At 42.7% G+C, this 22,944-nt stretch overlaps 1 protein-coding gene across 1 annotated transcript in view; it reads right to left on the bottom strand.

The window, feature by feature from the left end:
* LOC101831149 (liver carboxylesterase 1) overlaps positions 1 to 22,282 on the bottom strand; it is a 28,538-nt gene extending 6,256 nt beyond the window's left edge. The window contains exons 1-11 of the mRNA XM_005079139.4: positions 22,129 to 22,282; positions 20,240 to 20,444; positions 18,831 to 18,975; positions 16,539 to 16,672; positions 14,747 to 14,900; positions 13,235 to 13,339; positions 12,452 to 12,556; positions 8,890 to 8,928; positions 6,010 to 6,150; positions 4,199 to 4,279; positions 3,121 to 3,268 (exon numbers count right to left, since the gene is read on the bottom strand). Of these exons, the coding sequence (XP_005079196.3) occupies positions 3,121 to 3,268; positions 4,199 to 4,279; positions 6,010 to 6,150; positions 8,890 to 8,928; positions 12,452 to 12,556; positions 13,235 to 13,339; positions 14,747 to 14,900; positions 16,539 to 16,672; positions 18,831 to 18,975; positions 20,240 to 20,444; positions 22,129 to 22,183 (1,312 nt within the window). The 5' untranslated portion in view covers positions 22,184 to 22,282. The remainder of the gene's footprint in view (positions 1 to 3,120; positions 3,269 to 4,198; positions 4,280 to 6,009; positions 6,151 to 8,889; positions 8,929 to 12,451; positions 12,557 to 13,234; positions 13,340 to 14,746; positions 14,901 to 16,538; positions 16,673 to 18,830; positions 18,976 to 20,239; positions 20,445 to 22,128) is intronic.
* Between the last annotated feature and the right edge of the window lie 662 nt (positions 22,283 to 22,944).

Here is a 22,944-nt window from a genome sequence, read left to right as displayed (position 1 = left end):
TACAGTTACACTATGACCATCTTGTTATAGATTATTAGATTACACTATAGGTTAGCAAGATGTCTCAGGAGATAAAGAGCTTGTCTCCAAGGCTGAAGAAACTCTGTTTCTCAGCTGTAGGAGTTTTCTAATGGAGTCTTTAAGATCTTTTATACACAGAATCTTATCACCGTAAGAACACTTACTTCTTCCTCTCCTATTTGTGTTCCCTTTATCTCCATCACTCATCTATTGTGTTGGCAAAGACTTCAAATACTCTGTTTAACAAGTTGAGAGGGAACATACTTGACTTGTTCCCTTTAGTGGAAATGCTTTGAATTTCTCTCTATTTAGAATAATGTTGGCTGTTGACTTCCTGAATACTGTATTTAGAATAATGTTGGCTGTTGACTTCCTGAATACTGCTTTTATCATTTTGATATATGTCCCCTGTATCCCTATACTCTCCAGGACTTTTATCATGAATGGATGGTGGATTTTGTCCAAGGCCTTTTCTGCATCTAATTAGATGATCATGTGGTTTCTATCCTTTAGTCTATTTATGTAGATCATTATTCATTTGTGTATCAATATCCCTGGATCATAAGAGACCACTACAGACACAAGCTATGCACAAGAAATGGATAATGGAAAAGTTGTGTCATTTAAGGGGACTTACATGTACTAGTGTACTGGGAAAGTGTTTAAGATGGTTAAAACCATCAACAGTGTCAATGATAAGTTCTGTTGGGTATTTTAGGCTCTCCTCTCAGTTTTCCTGTCAATAAGTAAATACGGTGAAAGAGGAGCATCTTGACTCTCTAGTGTAAACTGTTGGGGTCCCCTTTGCATCCTGGCTTCCTTGGGCTAAACAGCCTTTATGCCATCATCAACCTAAATGAATACTCACAGACTCTTTGAGACAACCACAGAGTGAAGACAGCTGACAGCCTTGGCTACTGAGGGTACAGCATCACCAAGACAATTTTAAATAGCTTGTACCAGACATTTCACTGTCACAACCCTTGGCGAACTCTAGATGATCCTGTGACTATCTCCACCCAGGTCAGAGGAGCAGCAGTTCCCCTGACCATCTAGCAGATGGCTTCTGTGGCCAGTGGTAAAGACACATGACCTCTTCATGTGAATACCCCTCCTCTGGGTACAAGCAGGCTGTTCAGGCTTATTTGGTGACATGGGTGAGAGATGCTTGACTATGCTCCCTCCTCTGGCACTGAAACATCAGGCCTAATGTGAGACTCTGGAGTGTTCTTCTCTTGCCTAATTCAGTCATGCAGACCGCGCTGTAGCACAAAGAAAGAGACACTGGATAGCAGCAGCAATGGCAGAGGCAGTAGAACTGTTGACAGGCCAAGCTGCTAAAGCAGATGCAGCTGAACAACTTAAGAACAGCTGAGCCGGGAAGACAGTCAGTGGAAGGAGAGACAGCAGGAGATGGTGAGGAACCTAGACTGTAGAAGAATATAGGCAGTAAGGTGCAAGAAAAGGAGGACAGCAGATCCTGGGTGACAGAAGCTATGCAAAGTCTATGGAGTCCTTTAGGCCAGAGGTAGAACTGTGACACTGACCAGTACTAAGGGCTAAAGAACTTTACACTCACGGGCTCACACAAGAGCTGCAATACTGGTTGCTGTTAAAACTAAGGAATTTGGATGGCTATACCCCACTGTTTTCTGCTTTTGCAGATGCTTCAGTGACAGCAGCAAAGGACTGGGGAATCCTGGCTTCCAGGGCCTACACAGGAGCTGAACCATTGGCAGAACTAAAGACTGCCTGTGTTTCATGTTGTTTCCCCATGCTACATGGATGTAAGATGAGAGACTGCCATCTGCCTACAACCACAGTCAAGGCTGCCAAATACAAGAGCTGCCAGAGACCAGTGCTTGAAGAATTTCTTGATTAATATCCGGACAGAGCAAAGTACCACCAACATGCCAACTAATGACCAAAGCAGGTAAATAATTGCTCTAATAAGCCAAATGGAGACAGAAACTGTAGTGACCAGCCTCTCCATTTTAGCAGCCATGACAGGCTAACACATGCTTGTATGAACTTGTGGCTCCTGTCCTGGTCACTAGGAGGTCAGATGCCCTTCTCGTGGCAAGGAACCAATCAGAAGTTAGCTGGTGGGGCTGTGCTTTACGGCTCTGGGTGTGCTTTATGAACAGTGCACAACTGTGATGTGCAGAGCATAGCAACTGCCTGGGAGGGCCTATGGGCCATAACAACCAGTTGACCCATCAATACAGGGCAGGTCACTCAAACCTGGAAGCGCACCAATCCTGAGACTGTTTCACAACCCTAGACACACCCCTTATGCTGCCCTTTAAGATCCCTGACTTGAGGTTGCTCGAGGTCTTTCTCCAGCCATCCGCCATGGTGGATGGATGAAGGGCCCAAGCTAATGGGTTTAGCTCGTTAAATAACTTTAATAAAAGACTCTTTGCTTTTGCATCAAATGGGCCTCTTAGTGATTTTGGGGTTCAGAATTTTGGCACAACAAAACAAGAAGAAATAGTCAATCTGAACAGATTAGTATGGAGTAAGGAGACTGTAAAAGTAATTAGAAGTCCTCTATCAATGAAAATATCAGATTATTACAATTTCACTGATAAACGGATATACAAATAAAAGGAAAGAGCTTGTGGTATTAATCCTTAGATTCTTTCCAAATATCTGTAAAATTCTTTCACTGGGAGCATCATATTCCTGATGTTAAAATAGGACAGGGATACTACAGGCAAATAAAATTACAGTCCAATATCCTTCATGATCACAGTCATAAAAATTGTCAACAGTGTTTTACCAAATATAATCCAACAACATATTAAAAGTGTCATCCCTGGGGCTATAGATATGGCTTGAGGGACTGTCCACCAGGTTGGTCTCCAGGTCACTCTCCTGTCTATCTAGAGTGTTTGCTGGCAGCACCTCCTTGATTAAATTGTGAGCCTTTCTTAAACCGACACTTACTGGCAGAAGCAATACTAAACATTGCAGGTCATAGGAACCTGGTTTTGAGACCTGACCTCAACAGATTTTATGTCTGTTTATACTGAATGGCAGAAGTTAGAGATCTGTCTGGCGAATTGAAGTTCCTACTCCATTCTCAAGACTCACCTCTGTGACTACGGGCCACAGCTACAGATGGGATACCAAACATGACATCTGCAATCAAGTCCAGGAACAGGTCCTTCTTTTTGACAGGGTCATCTGTCCCTCCTAAATACTTCTCAGTAGCCGCAGGAATCAGATTCTCAGAGACGTTCTGAAATGGACCAGAAAGTGACCATGTAACCCACTGCAGTGGGGCCTCTCTAGGTGGATGTCATGGATCCGTGGATGTCATGGATCCGTGGATCCCGAGCCACCTGAGTTCTGGGACAAATTCTCCTAGTTTCAGTAGTGAATGGACACAAGGCTTTTGGAGGAGAGTGTAGCCCAGGGAAGACTAATAAACTCTCTAGGTTTATTTATTTTTTAATAGATTTAAGTTTAATTTTGGAGTTTAGACATCTCAGCGATATACCGTTATTGTCCCACTGGCTTCAGCAGCAGAAGTTCATGTGACTAACGTCACCTAATGGCTGAGGGACTGCTTTCTAGAGGGTGATTTCTCCAGCTCTATCCTGAAGGGATGGCACCTTTCTCTACACACTCACATACTCCTTAAGGGAAAAGCAATTTTTGCTATCTTCCCTTGATCTCTGGGAAAAGGCACCTTTGGTATTCAATAAATTAACTTCAAAATAAAATATTCCTGGGAAACTGAATAAAATATACTATTCATAAGATTTGCAGCTGTATAACTTCTCTATAGCTTTATGGGGCACCCAGAGACCTGCAGATGACAGCAACCTATCTGCCAAAAAAGCAGAGAACCCAAACTCTGTAACCACCAATGCCTCCTGATAGCAACCTACATAAGTCTTATGCCACCAGTCACTGCCTCCATCCTATTTGGTTTACCAAGGTAAATTTTTTTTCCAAGAACTTGCTTGCAGTGACCAGCAGGGAAGAGTTGGATTGCAAACCACAAATGCGAGTTTCATATGAGGATTTTGAAGTGGGAAAAGCAGAAATCTGGAGTTGAGTCCCATATGTAAGCACTTTTCAGCCACTGGGTACATGTGTGTTTCAGGGAAAGCATACAGACTTCTGTTTCTCAACCAATTTCCATGATTCTCTCAACTCTTACAAGAATGGGGTAGGCCTGCCGCATAAGGAAAGTGGCTGTCTTCTGGTCCAGTTTGTCTTCAGAGATTGAAAAGCCCTGAAACTGTTAAAGAAACAATTATGAACAGTCGTGAATTATGGGGAAATGACAAGAATCAGACAGCCAAACAATCACATCAATACAAAAGGAAACTTCTTTACTGGGTCTTAATAGGTGTTCTTGAGAGTTCATGTTTGAGGAAAAGAAACAATGAAATGAATGAGCAGTACTAAGAGTGAAGTGAATGTAATATGTAAAATATAATATGTATCATATACAATATGAATATATAAGAATGTCTATTATGTACATGTTTTATTTATATTAAATATATATTCACATACAGTATACATTATATACTGTATACAATATAGTATATATTGTATGTTCATCTATTATATACTGTATATATTAATATAGTGTATGTTTTATATACATACATACCAAAATATCTTCTTTGTAAGGCCTATAGTCTATATATGTCTGCTTATAGATACTTCAATATATGTTTTACATATATACTTATATAACACATACACAGTAGTTATCTGAATAGTGAAGTAACATCTAGATCAGAGTAATAGAAAAGTCATTGTTAAGGGCAGAGGATTCAAGACCTTGCCCACAGCCTCAGGTGACTGAGGAAGCCAAAGGCAATCATGTGACTGTATACTTTTATGATCCCCAAAGTTCTTCTCCAGAGAAGCTATAGAACCACCAGTACGTTCATACCTTGTTCAGACTTCTGCAATCAGAGACTTGATACCACTCTAGCAGCTAAGGCCATATCCTAGCATGACACCAAATTGGGACACTCAGTGGAAGTTACTCTATTTTTCAGCATGAAGCTGATGATGGGCAGATTGACTCCTGGGCCCTCTCTTTAAGAGTTAAACAGCTTGCAGTTACCAGTTCTTTCTTTATCCTAAGAGTTAATAACATTTTGCCAGAATTGCTTTCTCAAGATGTGAGCAAGACTTTGCTTGTGACATATGAAACCATTTGAAATGTAAACATCTGGGGGAGATGATACTTGATTTCTTTTGTGCCACCATGGAGGACAACAAACTCACTTTGGTGAGAGTCTTATTTCAACTTATAACTTCCAGTCCTGGTGAGGGAGCATGAACTGAATTCAATAGCCTTGTACCAGGATCACGCTAGCCACATCAGTCCTTGAGATCCCAGTCTTGAAACCTCTCTAGGTATTGGGAGTGAGGGACCTGAACTCAGGTCACCTCTTCTCTTTTCTATATTTCAGCCATACTAAAAGTGAACTAAAAGTACCCAATTGGATTGTTGTGTGTCTGACTTTATGGCATTGTAAAAAGTCAATCCCGTTTTGATTTCAGAACTAAGTCAATGACTTGTCTCTGACTCTTGGCAACAGGGCACTTCAGAGCCCTGTGGAGATGTCTGGGGACCTAAGAGTTCAACTCCAAGGTGGAAACTGCAGAACTCCAGCCTGACCCCTGCTCTCCAGCTCCTTCTCCTTTGTAGATGTCCTTGGTTGCTCCATCTGCACAGGCATTATCTCTGGCCCTGCCAGCCTGTGAAGTTTGGGACTCCTTAAGGAAACGTAGTGTTTGTGGAGAGGGATGTTCAGGACTGAAACTGTCAGGATAGTTGGGCTTTCTGGGTAATGTTGCCATGGAAATCCCCACTCATGACAATGGGGACATCTGTTCTGGTCTCAAAGAAAACTCAAGTAGGAGGTAGGCATTTTGAGCAGCAGGGGCTTCCCTATAGCAGGGACTGTGAGTACACCTGTATAAGAGGCCATATGTTCTCACCATTGGAATGAGCCAGCCAAACTCTTGCTTGGTGATGCCCACCATGTAGGGCACAGTGTTGAAGCTCTTCTCAGCCAGGATCTCTTCTGGTGCCTTTGGCAGCACTACTCCATCAATCACAGTGGGCAGGAAGGGATAGCTCTGGGAAGATGGAAATGGAATGTCTGTAACTGTTCTTCCCAGGCCTGAATGAGATACATATTCCACCCTTGCCAAAGCTTAGCAAACCTTGTAGTAGATGTGGCAGGAAATATGTACTATTGAAAGACAGAGTGAAAGCATAGGAAGCCACCTTCTCTAGACAACAATTTTTATTAATAGTTATAACCTGCATGAAGCAGGCCCTATCAACAATAAGTTAAGGATGAGGGAGGGGTTGACAGGCTCCTGCCCTTTAACCCTACGTTGTTGATTGTTAATAGGTGCTAGTGAAGAGGAGCAAGTATCTTGTTGTATGCAAACTGCTGAACCCACTGGGATCCAAGGAATTAGCTCCAAACCCATGATCACACAGAAAGCCATGGATAATCTAAGTGGGTTGCAAAGTATGAAAATAGTTATGAATGTAAAAGAGAGATTTGTGGGAAGAAAAGGAGCTGGTTGTTTGTAGAGAGGTTAGAGGCAAAAATGACTAGTATATATCACACGCATGTACAAAATTCAAAATTGTTTAAAAACAAATTTAATTCATATTAATTCATTTTTGTTTGAAAATACCATAATGAGACTTAATACTGTGTATGCTAATTTAAAAAATTATAACTGCCCCACCATACAATCTCTATCCCTACTTATCCCGAATGCCTGGATTCAGTTTGGGGAAAGCATACTTATTACCATAAACCTGGTCAATTCCCTATGGCTATAGAGGTCATAGACCTTAGAGGAGAACCTACTACTGATGGTTTCCTAAATCAACATAGTTTCATTCTGAACAGCTATCTGTTTCCACAGAGGTAAGTGTAGCTCTCACTCCTCATCAAAGCAGCTTATTTTTTTTTGCAGTAAACATAAGTTACTGGTTGAGAATTGTAGTCTAATTGCCTGACTCCATTCAGTATATCTACAATGCAACACCTATCTCAAGACTCAGAGGAAAAAAAGCAGAAAGATTGTAAGAGCTGGAGGATCAGGACACACACGCACACGCACACACACACACACACACGGGATACACACATGTATGCATGTGTTGTACACAATATATAGTAATACTTTTAGGAGATGAGATCAGAACTCAAGAAGTATTGGAGAGAGAGAGGATTTGCAGTCGGAGAGGGAAAGGTAGAGTTGATATAAATACAGTATATTCATGTATAAAATTAAAAAAATTCCCATGAAAGGACATTTTAAAAAGCAACAAATTATTGTTCTTAAAGGTAGCACTAATAGTCAAAATGGAAGACACTTGTGAGTTTGTGAGCATGAGCAAGAAAACAAAATATTTCCTCTCCGATCTCAGATGGATACTGGGCATCACCTACTTTACACTCACTGTTCAGACAACCAGAATATTGTCATGAGTGATGGTTTAGGCTTCCAGAGATACTTTACTAAGTAAGTGAGTTCTGAAACGCAGAATCCACGATTACAGATGTAGATATGGTAGATGATATCTACCTATGCATATCTAAATTTGTACTGTTAAAAATGTAATTAGTCTTATGAAAACACGCAATTTATCACTCAAGGTGACAAAACTGTGTCTTGATTCTGCATTTGAGGGATGCAGGTGAGAGCCAAACCATTCATCAATAGGTTGACAATGGAGACTAGGACCTACGAGCAATTACTTCTGCCCTAAGAAAACTGTGCAGTGCAGAGAAGCCATCATGGGAGCAGATGGCAGAAGCAGCTCCCATGATGTGCTGGCCACACACAGTATTTGTGTGTGTTCTCTGTGAACCAACGTTTCCAAAACAATGGGCAGGAAATGATCTCATGGATAAAGTATCACTATGCAGGGCTCTTTGTGAGACTTTCAAATAGTTCTGATTTGGAGGAATACTTGAGCACAGGATACAGGGAGTAAAGTATGGAGTACATTATCTGTGAGAGGAATGAAATGGAGGGCCCTGTTGCATTTTTTTTTGGTTGGCGGGAAGAGGATGAGGTCCTCGGCACTGAGATCAAAGTCTCCTTCTTCACAGTATATTGGCCCTATGTCCTTTCAGGAGATCTGTGCTCCCTGACTTAGCCATCCATCTTATTCTCCTGAGTATGGAAGGTTCTGGTGTATCCCACTCCTACAGGATCATTTTAAAAGCAGGAAATTTTACTTAGAAGAGGTTAGGTGACTCTGGGGGACATCAAGTTGCTGAGATGGAGGACTTGACTGGGACTCAGATCATCCTGGCCTGGCTCCTCCTGACTATCTTACCCTCACAAGTAATTTCCCTTCTCTCGACCTCAGCAGTGCACACACATAATTATTCCTCATTTGTAAGGAATTATTCCTTACAATAATTGATGGGTGAAGTATTTCTCTGTATATGTTGATAAATAGACCACCGTTGGCCAATAGGGAAGCAAGATAGGTGGGACTAGGAGTTGAGGAGGATTCTGGGAAATGTAGTCAAGGTTGGAGAGTTGCCATGTGATCATGGGAAGAGAGAACACAAGTCTGGCATTCTTGGTAAGAAAAGACCTCATAAAAATATATATTAGTAATTATGGGTTGATAATCAAGTCAGAGCTAGAAACCATAGCAAATGGCCAATGGCTTCATAATTAATATAGAGTCTCATGTGTTATTTGGTGGCTGAGACAGCAGTGGGACGTAGGCAGCTGGTGGGAAGAATGCACATTACAAATAATTATTACAATTATTCCTTAATTGTAAGACTCAGTACCTATAGTTCAGAAAGCAAAGGACTTTACCTCTTTGGGGTCTCCAAGAAAGTCAACAGTACCAAATTTCTGTGGAAACAAAGACAGAGAAATTGGGTGAGAAAACTGCTTTGTCCAAAGCTGATCCTATGAGCTTGGCCGGATTCTTCCTTGGCTAGGCCCAAGGTTAAGAGAACCTTCTACTAAGTCTGTAATGGACAGCTTTAATTATCAACTTGGTACCACCTAGAACTACCTGTGAGGAGAATTTCAATTGGGATATGGGTTTATCTGTTAGAAAGTGTCTTAAGAAATTTAATTGGTATAGAAAAATCCAGACTACTGTAGGGGACACCATTCCCTACGGTGGTAGTCCTGTGTAAGATTGTATAACTGAGCACAAGCAAGGAAGAAAGCATGTATCCAATAGTTTATCTCTGCTGTTGACAGAGGATGTGATACTACTAGCTGCTTCAATTACCTGCCACTGTGACTTTCTCACAATGTTGGACTATAACCAGGAGTTGTAAGCTAAAAACACCCTTTCTCCCCCTTAGTTTCTTTTTTCAGCATATTTTATTATAGAAACTAATACAAAATCGGGTCAGGATTCTCTGGACGTAGGCACAGGTAGGATCCAGATGATGCAGGGGTAGTGGCAGAAAAGGGACAGGCCTTGGGAAGTGTGGAAAGGATGTCTTCTGTCTATTTCTGTGCTCCTAATCTCGATTCTCTCACTGGTGACAGTATCCCAATGTCTTCTCTGCAGAGCAGTGGAATTAGGTCAAGGTGGTGGTAGGAGGCATACAGAGGCCAGGTGGGGGGATAAGTCAACAGTTAGGATAGACTAGCAGGACAGCCCACCACCACGGTTCCCCTTTCCTCATTCCTACTTCATGAATTCAGACAACTACACATGATCTGGAGCACCATGTCTTCTGTATGAGGAGCAGTTAAGGAAGAGTCCAGATTCTAACCTCATCCAACCTTCACTTCTCTGGTACAAGGGCCCTTGCATTGTTTAATGCAACACCATATCTTCCCAAGTGGTGTTTGAGCATCTAACCTGCCCTCCACTACAGTTTACCTCCCTGTAAGTCAGAAATCATGGTTAAACCATGTTGGTTCACCTGAGTTTACACTAAGCCTGTGGTTTAAATGAAGGAAAATGCCTTCTAAGCAGATAGGGAATGACTCTGGAATGCTGGGTAAAGAAAAGAACAAAAAACCAAGTAATAGAGTTGGTGCATTCCCAGACAATTTGTTCCAGAACATTTTAAAGTTGAATCATTCTGTTACAATGTATTTCTTTTTCTGCTCAAGGGACACTGAAGAGTATTGCCATCCGGGCTCAGAAAAAGAATGACACTTCCAAGGTCTCTGGACCTCACTGTAACCCACACTTTTCTTTGTTGTAAGGATGGCAGTGATTATATCACTGCATGCTAGCTAACTGGGCTCACTTGCTTGGTAGAAGCAACCACTATAATTCCTCCATTGTGCATTGTAGTCCCACCATCCAAGAGTTGCTGAATGTATGTGCACATTCATGCATATGAGTACATGTGCATGCATGCTGGGGCTGAAGTACTTCTACACAATACTAAAACTTGTAGCATGTTCTTGGATATTAGGTTCTTTTGGTTTCTTCAAAGATACCAGCTATTCATGAGCATGCTGAGTCCTCCTGTGTCACATGGAAAGTGGCTAAAATAGTTGCCTTTTCTCTGGGTATTAGAAAATAGCCCTCTCTTAACACTTATAACACCTAATCTAAGCCTGACAGTGAAAACCCTGTGTCTGCACTGGCTCAATCATTGGGCAAGCAGAAAGAGCACAGTGCCAGAGGGCTTTTATGGCCTCTAGAAGATTCCTACATACCATTGTTTTTAGAGTCTGTGTGAAGATACATACATACTGGTTGGTTGGATAATAATAGAGGTGAAAAAGATTGAAAATAGAAGAATTAAATGTTTTAGATGATTTCTTTTTTTGAGATGTTTCAGGAAGTATTTATGGCATTGTATGGTTTTACAGTACAGATAGTACAAAATATAAATGTTTTGTGTTCAGAACAAAGGTTGCTTTGAAGTCATGTGAAACACTTCTGATTCATTATGCATTTGAGTTTGAATTAATTTTTTGTTTCTCTATTCTGGGAAACCTTTTGCTGTTATCAGATCTTTTCCTGACACATTCTGTTACATGACCCAATGTGGGGTTGCAACACACAGCCTAAGAAGTTGTTCTTAGAAGGACAGCTTCATAGTCTTTGAATTGGGAATGTATTTTTTTCCATTCCAATAATCTCTATTTGCCTGGAATATCTCCTTTAACTATTCAATGTCAATCATCTGTAAGGTCCAAGGACTCAAGTCTCCTCCTTTCCTCTTTATCCTCCTTCATGTGCATCCACCTCTCTTGTTGGCCTTAGACACAAAAATCTCTTACCTCCACACCCTAAGTGCTAGAATTATAAGCACGCAGGACCACATCAGCTCTCAAGCCCGCCTTTTCTGAAAAGCACCATCAGACACCAAGAGTCATTATCATCTCATTTTGAGACAATTTACTCATGTACTGTTTCTTGTACACTTTCTTTCTGTATTGCTACTTCTGGTCTGGCCCACTCTTTAAAAAGTATTTTGTAAGTTAATGGCTTGTTCCTAGATAGTCTGTTGGAGTGTTATCTGGGTGGTATGTTGTACCTTGCTGACTTCTGAAGGTAATCTATAATCTAGTATGCTTCTAGAGACATAAGACATGTCTTTCTTGAATGAATACATTAATCTGAAGATTAATTTGAAGGATTCTCCACGACATTTCTTCCATATTATAAATAGTTGTTGAGGTAAAAAATATATTTAGGAAGTGAAATTAACTTATTAATTTGGTAATCTACTTTTAGGAAAAACTACATAGAAAAGAAAGGCAAATCAATTAGGTATGCTTCTGCCATAGGATAAAATGATCATTAACATAGAGGCAAAGGCTAAAATAAACTCATGCCATATGGCCCTTTACTAGATTAATGAAAAATTATTAATAGAATTGGTTATAAGAATTAATGGATAGACAGTAAATGTTTGGAGAAATATACAGTGTACTGGATAGTTATTGTCAACTTGACACAACTAGAGTCACCTAAGATGGGGGAATCTCAGTTGTAGAATTGCCTCCATTAGATTGGACTGTGGGCAGTCTGTGGGAAATTTTCTTGATAAATGATGGATGCGAGAGGGCGCAGCCCACTGTGGGCCATACCTTCTGTGGATAGGTGGCCCTAGATTGTATGGGACACTTTCTTTAGAAGGCTTGCATTGCATGCCCTCACCCATTCAGTTTGGTGATTATGTGTATAAATATAACTTAAAATATACCCTAAAACAAGAATGCCATGCTATTAAGCTGAGGGTTGCCATGTAATTTCTTATAATGTTATTGCTGAGCAGTTTTACATTTATTTATTTCATGTTGGAGAAGCAGTGAGAATCAATTTACATCACAAGATTGAAACTGTTCTGAGAGGAGATAGTTATTTCAGAAGACAGCTGAATGAGTCAAGTCTTGGGTCAAGTATATAGCATAGGAACACGAGGATGGGTATGCCTACCATTTTCAGGGAGACCTCCAAGAGCTCCTCCTCTGTCTTCTGGCGCAGGCAGTGAACCATGGCAACTGAGGTGGTGGTTTTACAGCCAGCAAGAACAGCCACTTTCTGTAAGACATCAGGGGTCAAGAGCATTTCCTGTCTCTCCCTCCATGTAGACAGTGGCTCCTAGCCCATGTATTTCTTTTAAAGATGGTAGAAGGTTGCTGAAAGTAGTCTAAAGGAGCAAGCATGGGGGCTGGGTAGCAGAGAGCAACTTCTATTACTGACTAGACCAGTGGTTAGAGCTGGTTACACAAATATCTATGTTTCTGTCACTTTGTCCTGATAAAAATGGGCACAATGTCCATTCCCAGGACAACTAAAGGGATGAGGAATATTCTCAAAGTAAAACATTTCTTAAGAAGCTGTTGGAGATTAAAGGTCTAAAATCAAGAATTTCACTGTCTGGTTTTAAGCCTCACCTCTATCACTTGCCATGCCATTCAATCTTTCTGTGTTTCACTTTCAGTCATCCACAGATGGGGATGGTGGTTGATGAGGCATGCACAGGAAGCAATCATGTCTCCCATGCATTAAAATGTGTGCAGAATTGCTGGAGGCCTGGATAGTATATTCAACAGTGAACTATGGCTTAGATGTGGGTAATAAACCAGCCCTTACTGTTAATTCATTCTTATTTCAGGCAGCCATGAGCATCTCAGCTGAATCTTGCAGCAAGAAAGACTGGTAGGGATCCAAGGTGGTAGATTAAAGTCTACAGTAGCTGACATGGATGACACATACCTTAGCTATGGGCCTAGCATCTGTCCCATACAGGCAAGGATTGAGGATGACACTGCTCTGAGAAATGGCCCTGTGGAAGAGGTTCTTGGCCAGTGGGGTCAACACCTGTCAGGGGAGAGGACAAGAAGAGAGTTTGCACTCAAAGGAGTGATCTGAGACTCACTTGCTCTTTAAGGCTATGTTGGATTGCTCCACTGCCAAGGCCATTCACCTGGGGGCCCTGGTGATCTGTGGACAGAAAAGCATCCTTTTCCTCGGGTCACCATGGAACCACCTCCTCCAAAAGACATTTATCACAGTGAAGGCAGAGCCCAAAATGAGAACTGAACAAAAAGAATGCAGCAAGAGCCTTTTTCTATAATCAAACCACTGCAAAGACAACTTGACACTCTTAGTCTCAAATTCTGCTTCAGAATTATATTACACGGAATTTATCCCAAGAAAAGTGATCATAAAATAAGTGTGCTCCTGATATTCATAATATTAAAATCACAAACAGCCTAAGTTTCTAATGTGATTAGTTAAACATTTTCACTGAGATATACTTTGCAATTATATAAAAAACCCTAAAAACAAAACAATACTACCGAAGACTGCTTCCCCTTTAAGGAAACACTTGTTTCCAAATAGCCCAGAATGAGCAAGAATTAGTTCTTTAGTCAAGGTTGGCCTTGAACTTGTACCCATTAACCTCAGCTTTCTGAGTGATAGGAATATAGACATGTACCATCACCCAGCTTTTCAGAGTTCATTTATCTTTTCCTTAATCTCTACTTAATCTCTATGAACATTTCATTTGACAAACAAAATATGAAATTAATGTATTTGGGAGTGCAATGATTGGGCTGATTCTCTGTTCAACCCTGAGGGAGCTAGAGTAGTCCTAAAAGTCACCAATGCCTTCCATAGCTCCCCTCAATGCCCTCCAGATCTATGTTCCACATCCTACCATATAACTCAGTCCCAGAGACTGCACCTTCCCTTTTGGGCAGGGAAAAACTATCTGAAGATACACCTGCTTCTTCTGGATGCCCGAGTTCCTTCACTGTGTAGACCCAGGCCACTTGGTTCCTGAGTACCTTCACTGGGTAGAACCAGGCTGTTGGGTGCCCATGTCTCTTCACTGTGTAGACCCAGGCTATAACCATACAATTACACTCATGCTCTCACCCTTCCTATTTGAAGTTTACACCCAACACTTCTTGATAGAAATCAACCCCTAATGCTAGTCTAATTAACAAAGAGAATGCAAATAAGTCAGAAGAGGAGAAGTGGCATTGTGCAGTATACAACTGGTATTTGTGATGGCCCATGACACAAAGCTCTGAACACCCTAGGAGCTCAGGAAATTTAGTCTTTAACCATCCTCCATCTGATGCTGATAGATAAGTAGAGTCAACCTGAATCCAAGTTATGAGAGGAAAAGTGCCAAGGCCAAACTGGCGGGTCTGTAAGAGATCTTATCAGCAGACATTAAATCTGGACTTGAGGCCTGATATCAGGGACACTTACAAGAACAGACACACTTTCACCTCCTGCTGACTCTCCAAAAATGGTCACAGAGCCTGGATTGCCCCCAAAGTTGACAATGTTGTCCTGGATCCAGCGCAGTGCAGCTACCTGGTCCAAGTGGCCCCAGTTCCCCCGGCTGTGTTCATCCCCTGTGCTGAAAGACAACAGTGGATAGAGTTAGAAATGCTATGGCTGTGTTTTAAGGTCTAGAGAGAGACTAGGATTCTTAATGAGTTTTCTGGAATAAGGCCAGCTCCACATCACTGACAAGAGTGTTCACCTGCTATTTATCCCTACAGCAGTGTTTAGAGTGGGGCTCTATACTCACTCTCCATAAACCAGGTAGTGAGGAACCACCACGTATAAAAACAGGGTTTAAAATGTACAGCTCATCTGAGAAGAAAGCACATGAAACTTCTGTGTACACTTGGTTCTTACTCTACACCACAGACCAACGGATGGAAACAGAATATAATGGCAGATGGTGGGAAAACGTGGTTGGGTGAAGAGAATACAGCAGGAGGGCTGAGGGCTGGTGCTTTAGATCGCATAACAAGGAAAGATGGCATTGCGACAGGGTCACTTACCGGAAACCTGAATAAATCATATAAATGGGTCATGGTGGTTCTTGTTGCCAACTTAACACAGTCTAGAACCACCTGAGAAGAGGGGACCTCAACTGAAGACTGCGCCAGATCATTGGTTTGTGAGGTTGTTGGGATTGATGATCAATTTTGGAGAGCCCAGCCCCCAGTGGATAGCACCATCCCTAGTTAGGTGGGTCTGGGCTACCTAAGAAAGATCGCTGAGTATGAGGACATAGAAAATCAGGAATTAGCACCCCTCTTGGTTTCTACTTTAGTTCCTGCTTGATTTCCTGCTCTGACTTCCCTCCATGAAATGCTAGAACCTGGAAGCACAAACCAAATAAACCCTTTCTTTGCCCAAGTTGCTTTTGGTCAGTGTTTTGTCATAGCAACAGAAAGCAAAGGAGGGCATGTGTAGGTGCATCTGAAGAAGAGAACTGCAGTTAGGAGACACAATAGATACAAAGGCCCCAGTGCTACAGGGACAGAAGTGTAAGTGTAGCTGGTATGAGACGCAGTCAGAATGAGTGCTATGGGCCTTGGCAAGGACATCTGTATCATTATACGAAACACAGAAAGATTGTGCAGAGAAACAAAATTGCTTAATCAGTCTCAGAGAACATTCTGACCCTGTGTAGAACAGCTATAGCATTAAAATAGCTACTTATAACAATAGATAGTTGGGACAATATCAGGCTTAAACTAGGGATATAACAAGGCCTTGTACTGATCCCTGGGGTTTGCACATGGTTTTCCCACCAAGGGTTCAGTGTGGTAGTCCTGGTCTATGCTGTGTCAACATTTGGCAATGATAGGACTTGTGAAAGTTGAGACTAAGAGAAGGTGATTTGGTCACAGAGAAGGAACTAATGTAGTTCTTCTGTGACTTAGATTGTTTCTCCAGTGACTGAGCTTTTATGAAAAGAGGAAGACTGTCCCCTTTCCACTTCCAGGCATCCTACGTCACCATGTAACCTACCTGTATGTTCAGATCCCCTTTGTTTCTGCATCATGTAATACAGCCAAAGGCTCTCGCCAATGCCTCATTGATGCAACCACACTTACTTGTACTCTCATTATCTCAAATCTAAGCTAAATACATGACTTTGAACTATACACAATGTCATATACTCACTCTTCTTGCTAACATAAAAGAAACAGACCTATTGCAGAACTAATATATAGAGAGAAATATTATGTATCACCTGAAAAATCCCCAGATGCCGAGGCGATACTGAATGACCACTACTACCACATTTTCATGAACAGCAAGGGGCAGTCCATCATAGGTCGATGCTCCATCTATCACCAGTCCACCTCCATGGATCCACACCATCACCTGGACAAAAACATAAACATATAAGTCACAGGTAGCATAACTGCAAAGACTGCAGAAGTCATCTGGTCTGGCCACCTGCATCTAGGCTGTGACTTAAGGATATCACCACAAACATGCCAATATCCAGAAAGACTGCAATAGGCAGTCATTCTTCTTTCCAACTATATCAGATCAGCCTAAAATGACTCAACACTCAATGTCCCCATCATTCTCATTTCCATCCTTCAGTGATTTCAAATTGAGAAAAACATCATGAGAACAGCAAGAACCAAGGATGGCATGTTCTCTTCCACAATCCCATGACCTCATGCCTGGACTGTCCAGCCAATTGAACATATAAGAAAGAGGAAGCTCTTGGACCATCACTTCATTTCATAGCATTAACCTTTCAGGGGTAAGTTAAACTTCTGTTGGGAAGTAATTATCTCATGAGAAGCACAGCAGTCTGGTGGTACGGCTTCTACAGTATCTACTCAACACACCCAAATCCTCCCACCCTGCTAAGCCCAGCTCACTGCTACTTCCTCCAGAATGTCTTCAGTACTTTGGCTAACATTATTTAAGAAACTATTGTGTACCAAAGACTGATGAAACTTGAAGGTAAAAGGATGCAAAACGTGTGTGTGTGTGTTAACCTATAGAGCCAAGGAAAATATGAGAGTTTACAAAATCCTATTTGTTTAAAAGAAATCATAGTGTGTATTATGAACCAAGAATTGCACTAAGCAGAAGAAATAACTTCTGCATGGAGTAGAGAATAATTCCCCATGCCTCCACTAAGAAATGAAGTGCTTTGCCTGCCTGAATTCAATAGCTAATAAAATGCAGAAGCATGGTTTGGCCAAGTCATGTGCCCAGCACTGCACTGAGCTCCCAATCTCTGTTGCCTATGGCCACAGGTTAGTGAGCCAGCAGTTGGAGCAGGAGAAAAAGGCAAGATCTAAATTTAACCCCAGACCCTGTGGCTCTTGGACCTCTGTCATAAACAGAGGTTCTCCTGCCTCTATGTTTCCAGAGGCCCTGTCCCCCTCATTCACACAACCAGGTTCTTTGCCAGCTCTAAGTCAGTCAAGGCCATCTCATAACGAAAGCTGGAGGAAAGAGCTCATGAGCAATGGCACACTGAGCAGATCGTAAGACTATGCTGGTGAGATGGTCAGGTCCTTCAAGACAGGCTGTATGAGAATGGCATGTCCCTGCTTTCCCTGACTGCATCATGGCTGTGTTTGGGGCATTGTGTACAAAAGAAATGGGTGAAGAAATCAGAGTCTGAGTGAAAGAACTTTAGTCTCCACCTTCCTGCACTTGAAAAGCATGAATAGCATCTAATATTAGTCCCAATTTCAAAATCTCTTCTCCCCACTCCTGCCTGTGGAGACTGACAGGGAGTTGGCATTTGACTTGTCACACCCCAGGGAATCGCCTCTTTCCCAAAGCCCTTTGCCCACCCTTGGCCCACAAGTGGCATCCTGTTCCATCTCAGGTCCCTTCATTTATGTGGCAAAAGCTGACTCACTACATCATCAGCCTGTGCCAAAGGCAGTTACTGATAACAACGACCTACAATAAAACCAAGGTTTACTGACAAAAGGCAAAACAGGCTGCTTCTAATTGCCCCCCAGCTCCTCCCCCAGCTCCTCCCCCAGCTCCTCCCCCAGCTCCCCCCCTGGAACCTTTGGCACAGGCCAATGAAGTTAACACAGCTACTCCTTATGAGACAGCAGTTTTTTTTTTGTTTGTTTTGCCTTTTGTTTTAAAGGTCAAAAGACCCATGCTATTGCCCTGCCTACCTGCAGTGTGCCCTAGCTTCCTCTACCAGAATATCAGTTTCTCTGATATTTAATTTAATTTAATTCTATTGAAATTACATCCTAACTATTCTGGGATCATGTTCTCACTCCAGTAACTAACACTTGACATCTTTGTCCTTGTTAGGGTAAGACAGCTTGGAAGAATAAGATGTGTTAACTCAGATGCCAGGCAACCTCCAGCAGAGTCTGATGCACTCTGACAAATGGCAAGGAACCTTTGTTTTTCTGGTGGCTAACAGAAGGTTTGGATTCAGTCTTACACTGGTATCCTTGCTCCCAGATGCCCTCATCCTCTTCCAGTGGCACAGAAGAGAGACTGATGCTGGACCAGTGGTCCCCATGCTTACCGGCAACCTGCTGCTCTTTGTCAAGTCGGCAGGAGTATAAATATTTAGGTAGAGACAGTCTTCAGAAAACTTGTGAGGAATGGTCTCCTTTCTGTTGGTGAAGTGTTTTGCAATCATCTGTGCTCCCTCTGGGTCTTGGGAGCACCTGGGAGGGAGACAGAACGCCTGAATTTCCACCAGATGGAAGCTGGGCATGTTGTCTGGGGCCCAACCTTGTACTAGGAGGTTTGAACTTGTTAGTGAAGCTGGCAGCCATGTGTAAGAAGGTCTGTGCTTCCTGGAGGAACCTCTAGATTCTCTAGTGCCTTCCAACTCTGCAGAATGAGAAGAACTTGACACCTTTCTCCTTCCCTGAGCCTTTGAATATCCTAGGCCCAGGAGAGAAGAACTCACATGCTGGCTTGAAAATACGTCATCTCCTGCCTGGATTGATGTCATGTTTAAGCCTCTATTGGGCTTTATACAGTGGATTACAGGGTGACATGACTCTCCATCAGGTAAACATCTTCTAATCCTTGGGACACTTTCATCAAGCAATGGTACTACTTCTAATGGCAAACATACACACTGTACAGGTCAGGACCTGTGTTTAATGAGTACACTTAGGAAAACCACATCATTGTTCTGCTTCAACCACTAATATGCTGAGTGACCTTGGATAAATTATTTCCTCCACTGGGACTCAAAATACTGGGTCTAGGGAAAAGTATTGACCCTAAGGGTCCTGCTGCCCTGGCCTGCTAAGATTCTGCCTTTCTCAAAGCCCAGAAACCACTGTGGTTACCTTGATAAGAAAGCTCAAAGGTTCAAAGCAGAGTTAAAGCGATGGCAATTATGGAGCCCTTTGAGCATGCAAGCTCTTACTCTTTATTAGTAAAAGTCATTTAAGGGCCACAACACCAGACATCTATTATTATCCTCGTTCACTGGCTAAAAACCTGAGGCAAAGATGTTAGACAACTTCCCCAAGGACAATCTGTCAGTGTGGTGGTTTAAATGAGAATGGCCCCCATATGCTCAAACATTTGAATGCTTGGTACCCGATTGTCAAAACTGTTTGAGAAGGGTAGGAGGTGTGGCCTCGTTGAAGGGGGCATGTCTCTGAAGGCAGGCTTGAGGTTCCAAAAGCCCACACCTTTCATAGTTACCTCACCCAGCTCTGCCCTTTGGCGGTTGTTTTAAGATACAAGCATTCAGCACCATTCCTGCTCGGAGTGCTGGCTAGCATGTTCCCTGCCATGATGATGATGGACTCATCCTCAGAAACTGTCAGCCCATAAAACCTTTTCTCCTATAGCTGCCTAGGTCATGACATCTACACAGCAAACAGAGAGGGGGCTAAGACAGTTGGGAAGATACTGTTCATATTTACGAGGACAATGTCACCAAATGGGGCCCCGGTGGCTTACAAAGGAGGGTAGGAGGTGGCATTCTTCACGAAGCTCCAGGACTCTGCAGGTTGTGGTGGAGCAAACCTCAGGGATCCGAGAGGAGGCTTGGCAAAGGGGACTCCAAGGAAGACGGCCACAGGCTGTGAGAATCCTTCTAAGCTCACATACTTCCCCAGGACTTTGCCATGAACAGTGTCCACCACGGGTGGTGAGGATGTGTGCCCTGTGAAACATGGAGAAGAGGAGAACACATCAGAGTGACAAGGTCAGTCCTGGGTTCCACGAGGGTTCCCTGTGGAACATGGAGGAAATGAGGGCAAGTTAGGAGAGAAATGTTGGACTTGGATTCCAGGCAGGCTTTGTCACTTTCTAAGTATATGACCTTGAATAAGTCACCTCAACCCTCTAGACTATGGTTTTATTGCATGTAAAATAAAGAAAACATGAGCTGCCTGCTGAATGAGACAAAGAATGAGGGTGACCATATCCTTGGGAGTCTGACCTCATAAGAAAGACCACAGACACTTAATTCAGGCAAGAAAAAGGAGAGAGAGAAGCCATACAGAAACCACTAGGTGAAACCTATATAACTCAATAAGTATTTTCTACCCAAATGAAGTGGGAAGACTCTAGATTGCTCCGGGTAATAAATAGGATGGATGGGATGGAAGTATAAACAAAAATATAGCTGTTGCTTAAACAATATAGGATGTACACATATTGGTCACCTACTGTGTGCACAAACACATACCAATGCTCCTTTTAAAAAGCCTTGCTAAGTAGGACTTATCAAGGTCATATTAAAGATGAAGAAACAGGAGTTGCAAGCAGACTGGATGAGCTTCCTGAGGACAGAATTTAGGTGGTCATTGGAATGTGCACGGGCAATCAGCAGTATAGACATGTTTACTCCTAATTTGAACCCTTTCTCACTCTGCCTCATATCTGTCCCAGCCTCTCCCAGTGTCACACAGCCAAACAGAAGAGAAGTCTAGAAATTTCAACATGACCCTTATTGGGGAAGCCCTGCTGTAGATTCTGGAGCTAGAGATAGAGTGAGGTATGATTCCAGGAGGCCTTGGGTGAGTACATTCCCCTGAAAGCCTCAGTCTCCTTCCTTCAAGTGACACATATGGTAGTAAGGTCCCATGTTGTACCCTTGTACTAGCCATGGATCTGTTTCCTATACCTGTTGCTTTGACACCTGAGGCCCTGTTCATCTGGAAAAAACTGTCACCCCTAGGGTTCAACAACCCCAGAACTATACCCCCAGGCACCCACTTATCTGGGTCCCCTAGCCTGTGCCTCCACTAACCCATCTTGATCACATAAAATTAGGTACAATTAAAAAAAACACAGCTTATAAATCCTCAAATCCTCTGAAACCGCCCCAACTATTCAAGGTTATGCCACTTTCTCCTGCCTCCTCTCTTCTTTGTCCCGCAAACCATGACAAAGACCCTTCCCATAGCTTCTATTCTGTCTCAGCCTTCTGACTGATCCCAGCACTCCCCTCTCTGTCCTGCTTCATTGATGTACCCCCTTTCAGGGAACTCTCAAAAAATCATCTTTTCAAATGCAACTCTTTGATGATTTTATATGTCAATTTTTCTATGGACATACTCTAATTTAAATCCCCCCATTTCTAGACCAACCACCACTGGGAATGCTGCAGACACCATTACTCATTTCACCCTCACTGCAGCCCAATGGAGAAGCAGCTGCCCTGAGAAGTTAAGTTCCTCACTCAAGGACACAAGGTTCCAAGGTTCACTCACACTCTCTGCCCATGTCCAGAGGGCAAACACCACTAAGAAATGGGCCCTGTTTTACATTTCCTTGCATGAGTCTGCACTCAGCCATCACGTAGGACAAATAATTTCAAATATGCTCCCCTAAGTACTCACCCTGAGTCAGGCAAGCAGTGAAAGAAATGAGGACCAAAGCACAGAGCCACATCATGGAAGGTCAGTACCTCCCTCTGGGGTCCAGTGAGGTGCCTGGTGCTTGGAGGGAGTGCACTGATCCAGCTATTGACCAATCCCTGAAATCCTGCCCACTCTGCCGATTTGCATAAGACAGCCCAAGGAAAATGAAAATTCCCTACCAAGAGCTCTCCGGGTGTCTTGTGGGAGGGACCGCTAAGCCACGCCCACCTACTCTGTGCTCTCTGTTTGCACAGTCATTGCCCAACTCTCAGATAACAGAGGCCCATAAACTAAGCCAAGGACTTATATAAGGTTTGTCCCTGTGCCAGTCAAACCTCAGTGGTCTGTGTGCCTCCCAACGGCAGAGACTAGCATAGCAGGCAGATGCCTTCAGGCAGGGGAAGCTTTGATCTGGCATCCCCAGAAAAGGATGGGAGATTTCAGAACAACTCAAGACCCCCAAATATCCCAGCTCTAGGATTTGGACACATCTCTCAGCATCCCTGGGCCTGTGCTTCCTAGAATTCCTGGCCCATATTTGGAACCCACCTTACTTACACTTTATCCAGTGGCCCTAATGTCTAAATACTGCCTTTGCAGTACTCCTGCCAAGTGCCCAACCTTCTGCTGGCCTCTAAGGTCAGAGAGATCACTACACTTTGACCTTAGTGATCTCTCCCCAGGAATTATTCCCCCGTAGTCTATTGCTGCCTACCCATTATCCATTCATTTTTCAAACATTTACCAAAATGTCTGGTATTTCCTTCTACATGAAAGAAATCAGGAAAGAAACCT

This window comes from Mesocricetus auratus, unplaced genomic scaffold (genome assembly GCF_017639785.1).
Source record: "Mesocricetus auratus isolate SY011 unplaced genomic scaffold, BCM_Maur_2.0 Super-Scaffold_100045, whole genome shotgun sequence".
Classification (NCBI taxonomy): domain Eukaryota; kingdom Metazoa; phylum Chordata; class Mammalia; order Rodentia; family Cricetidae; genus Mesocricetus; species Mesocricetus auratus.
Note: the sequence above shows the minus strand (reverse complement) of the source record. Positions and strands in the feature narration are given on the sequence as shown.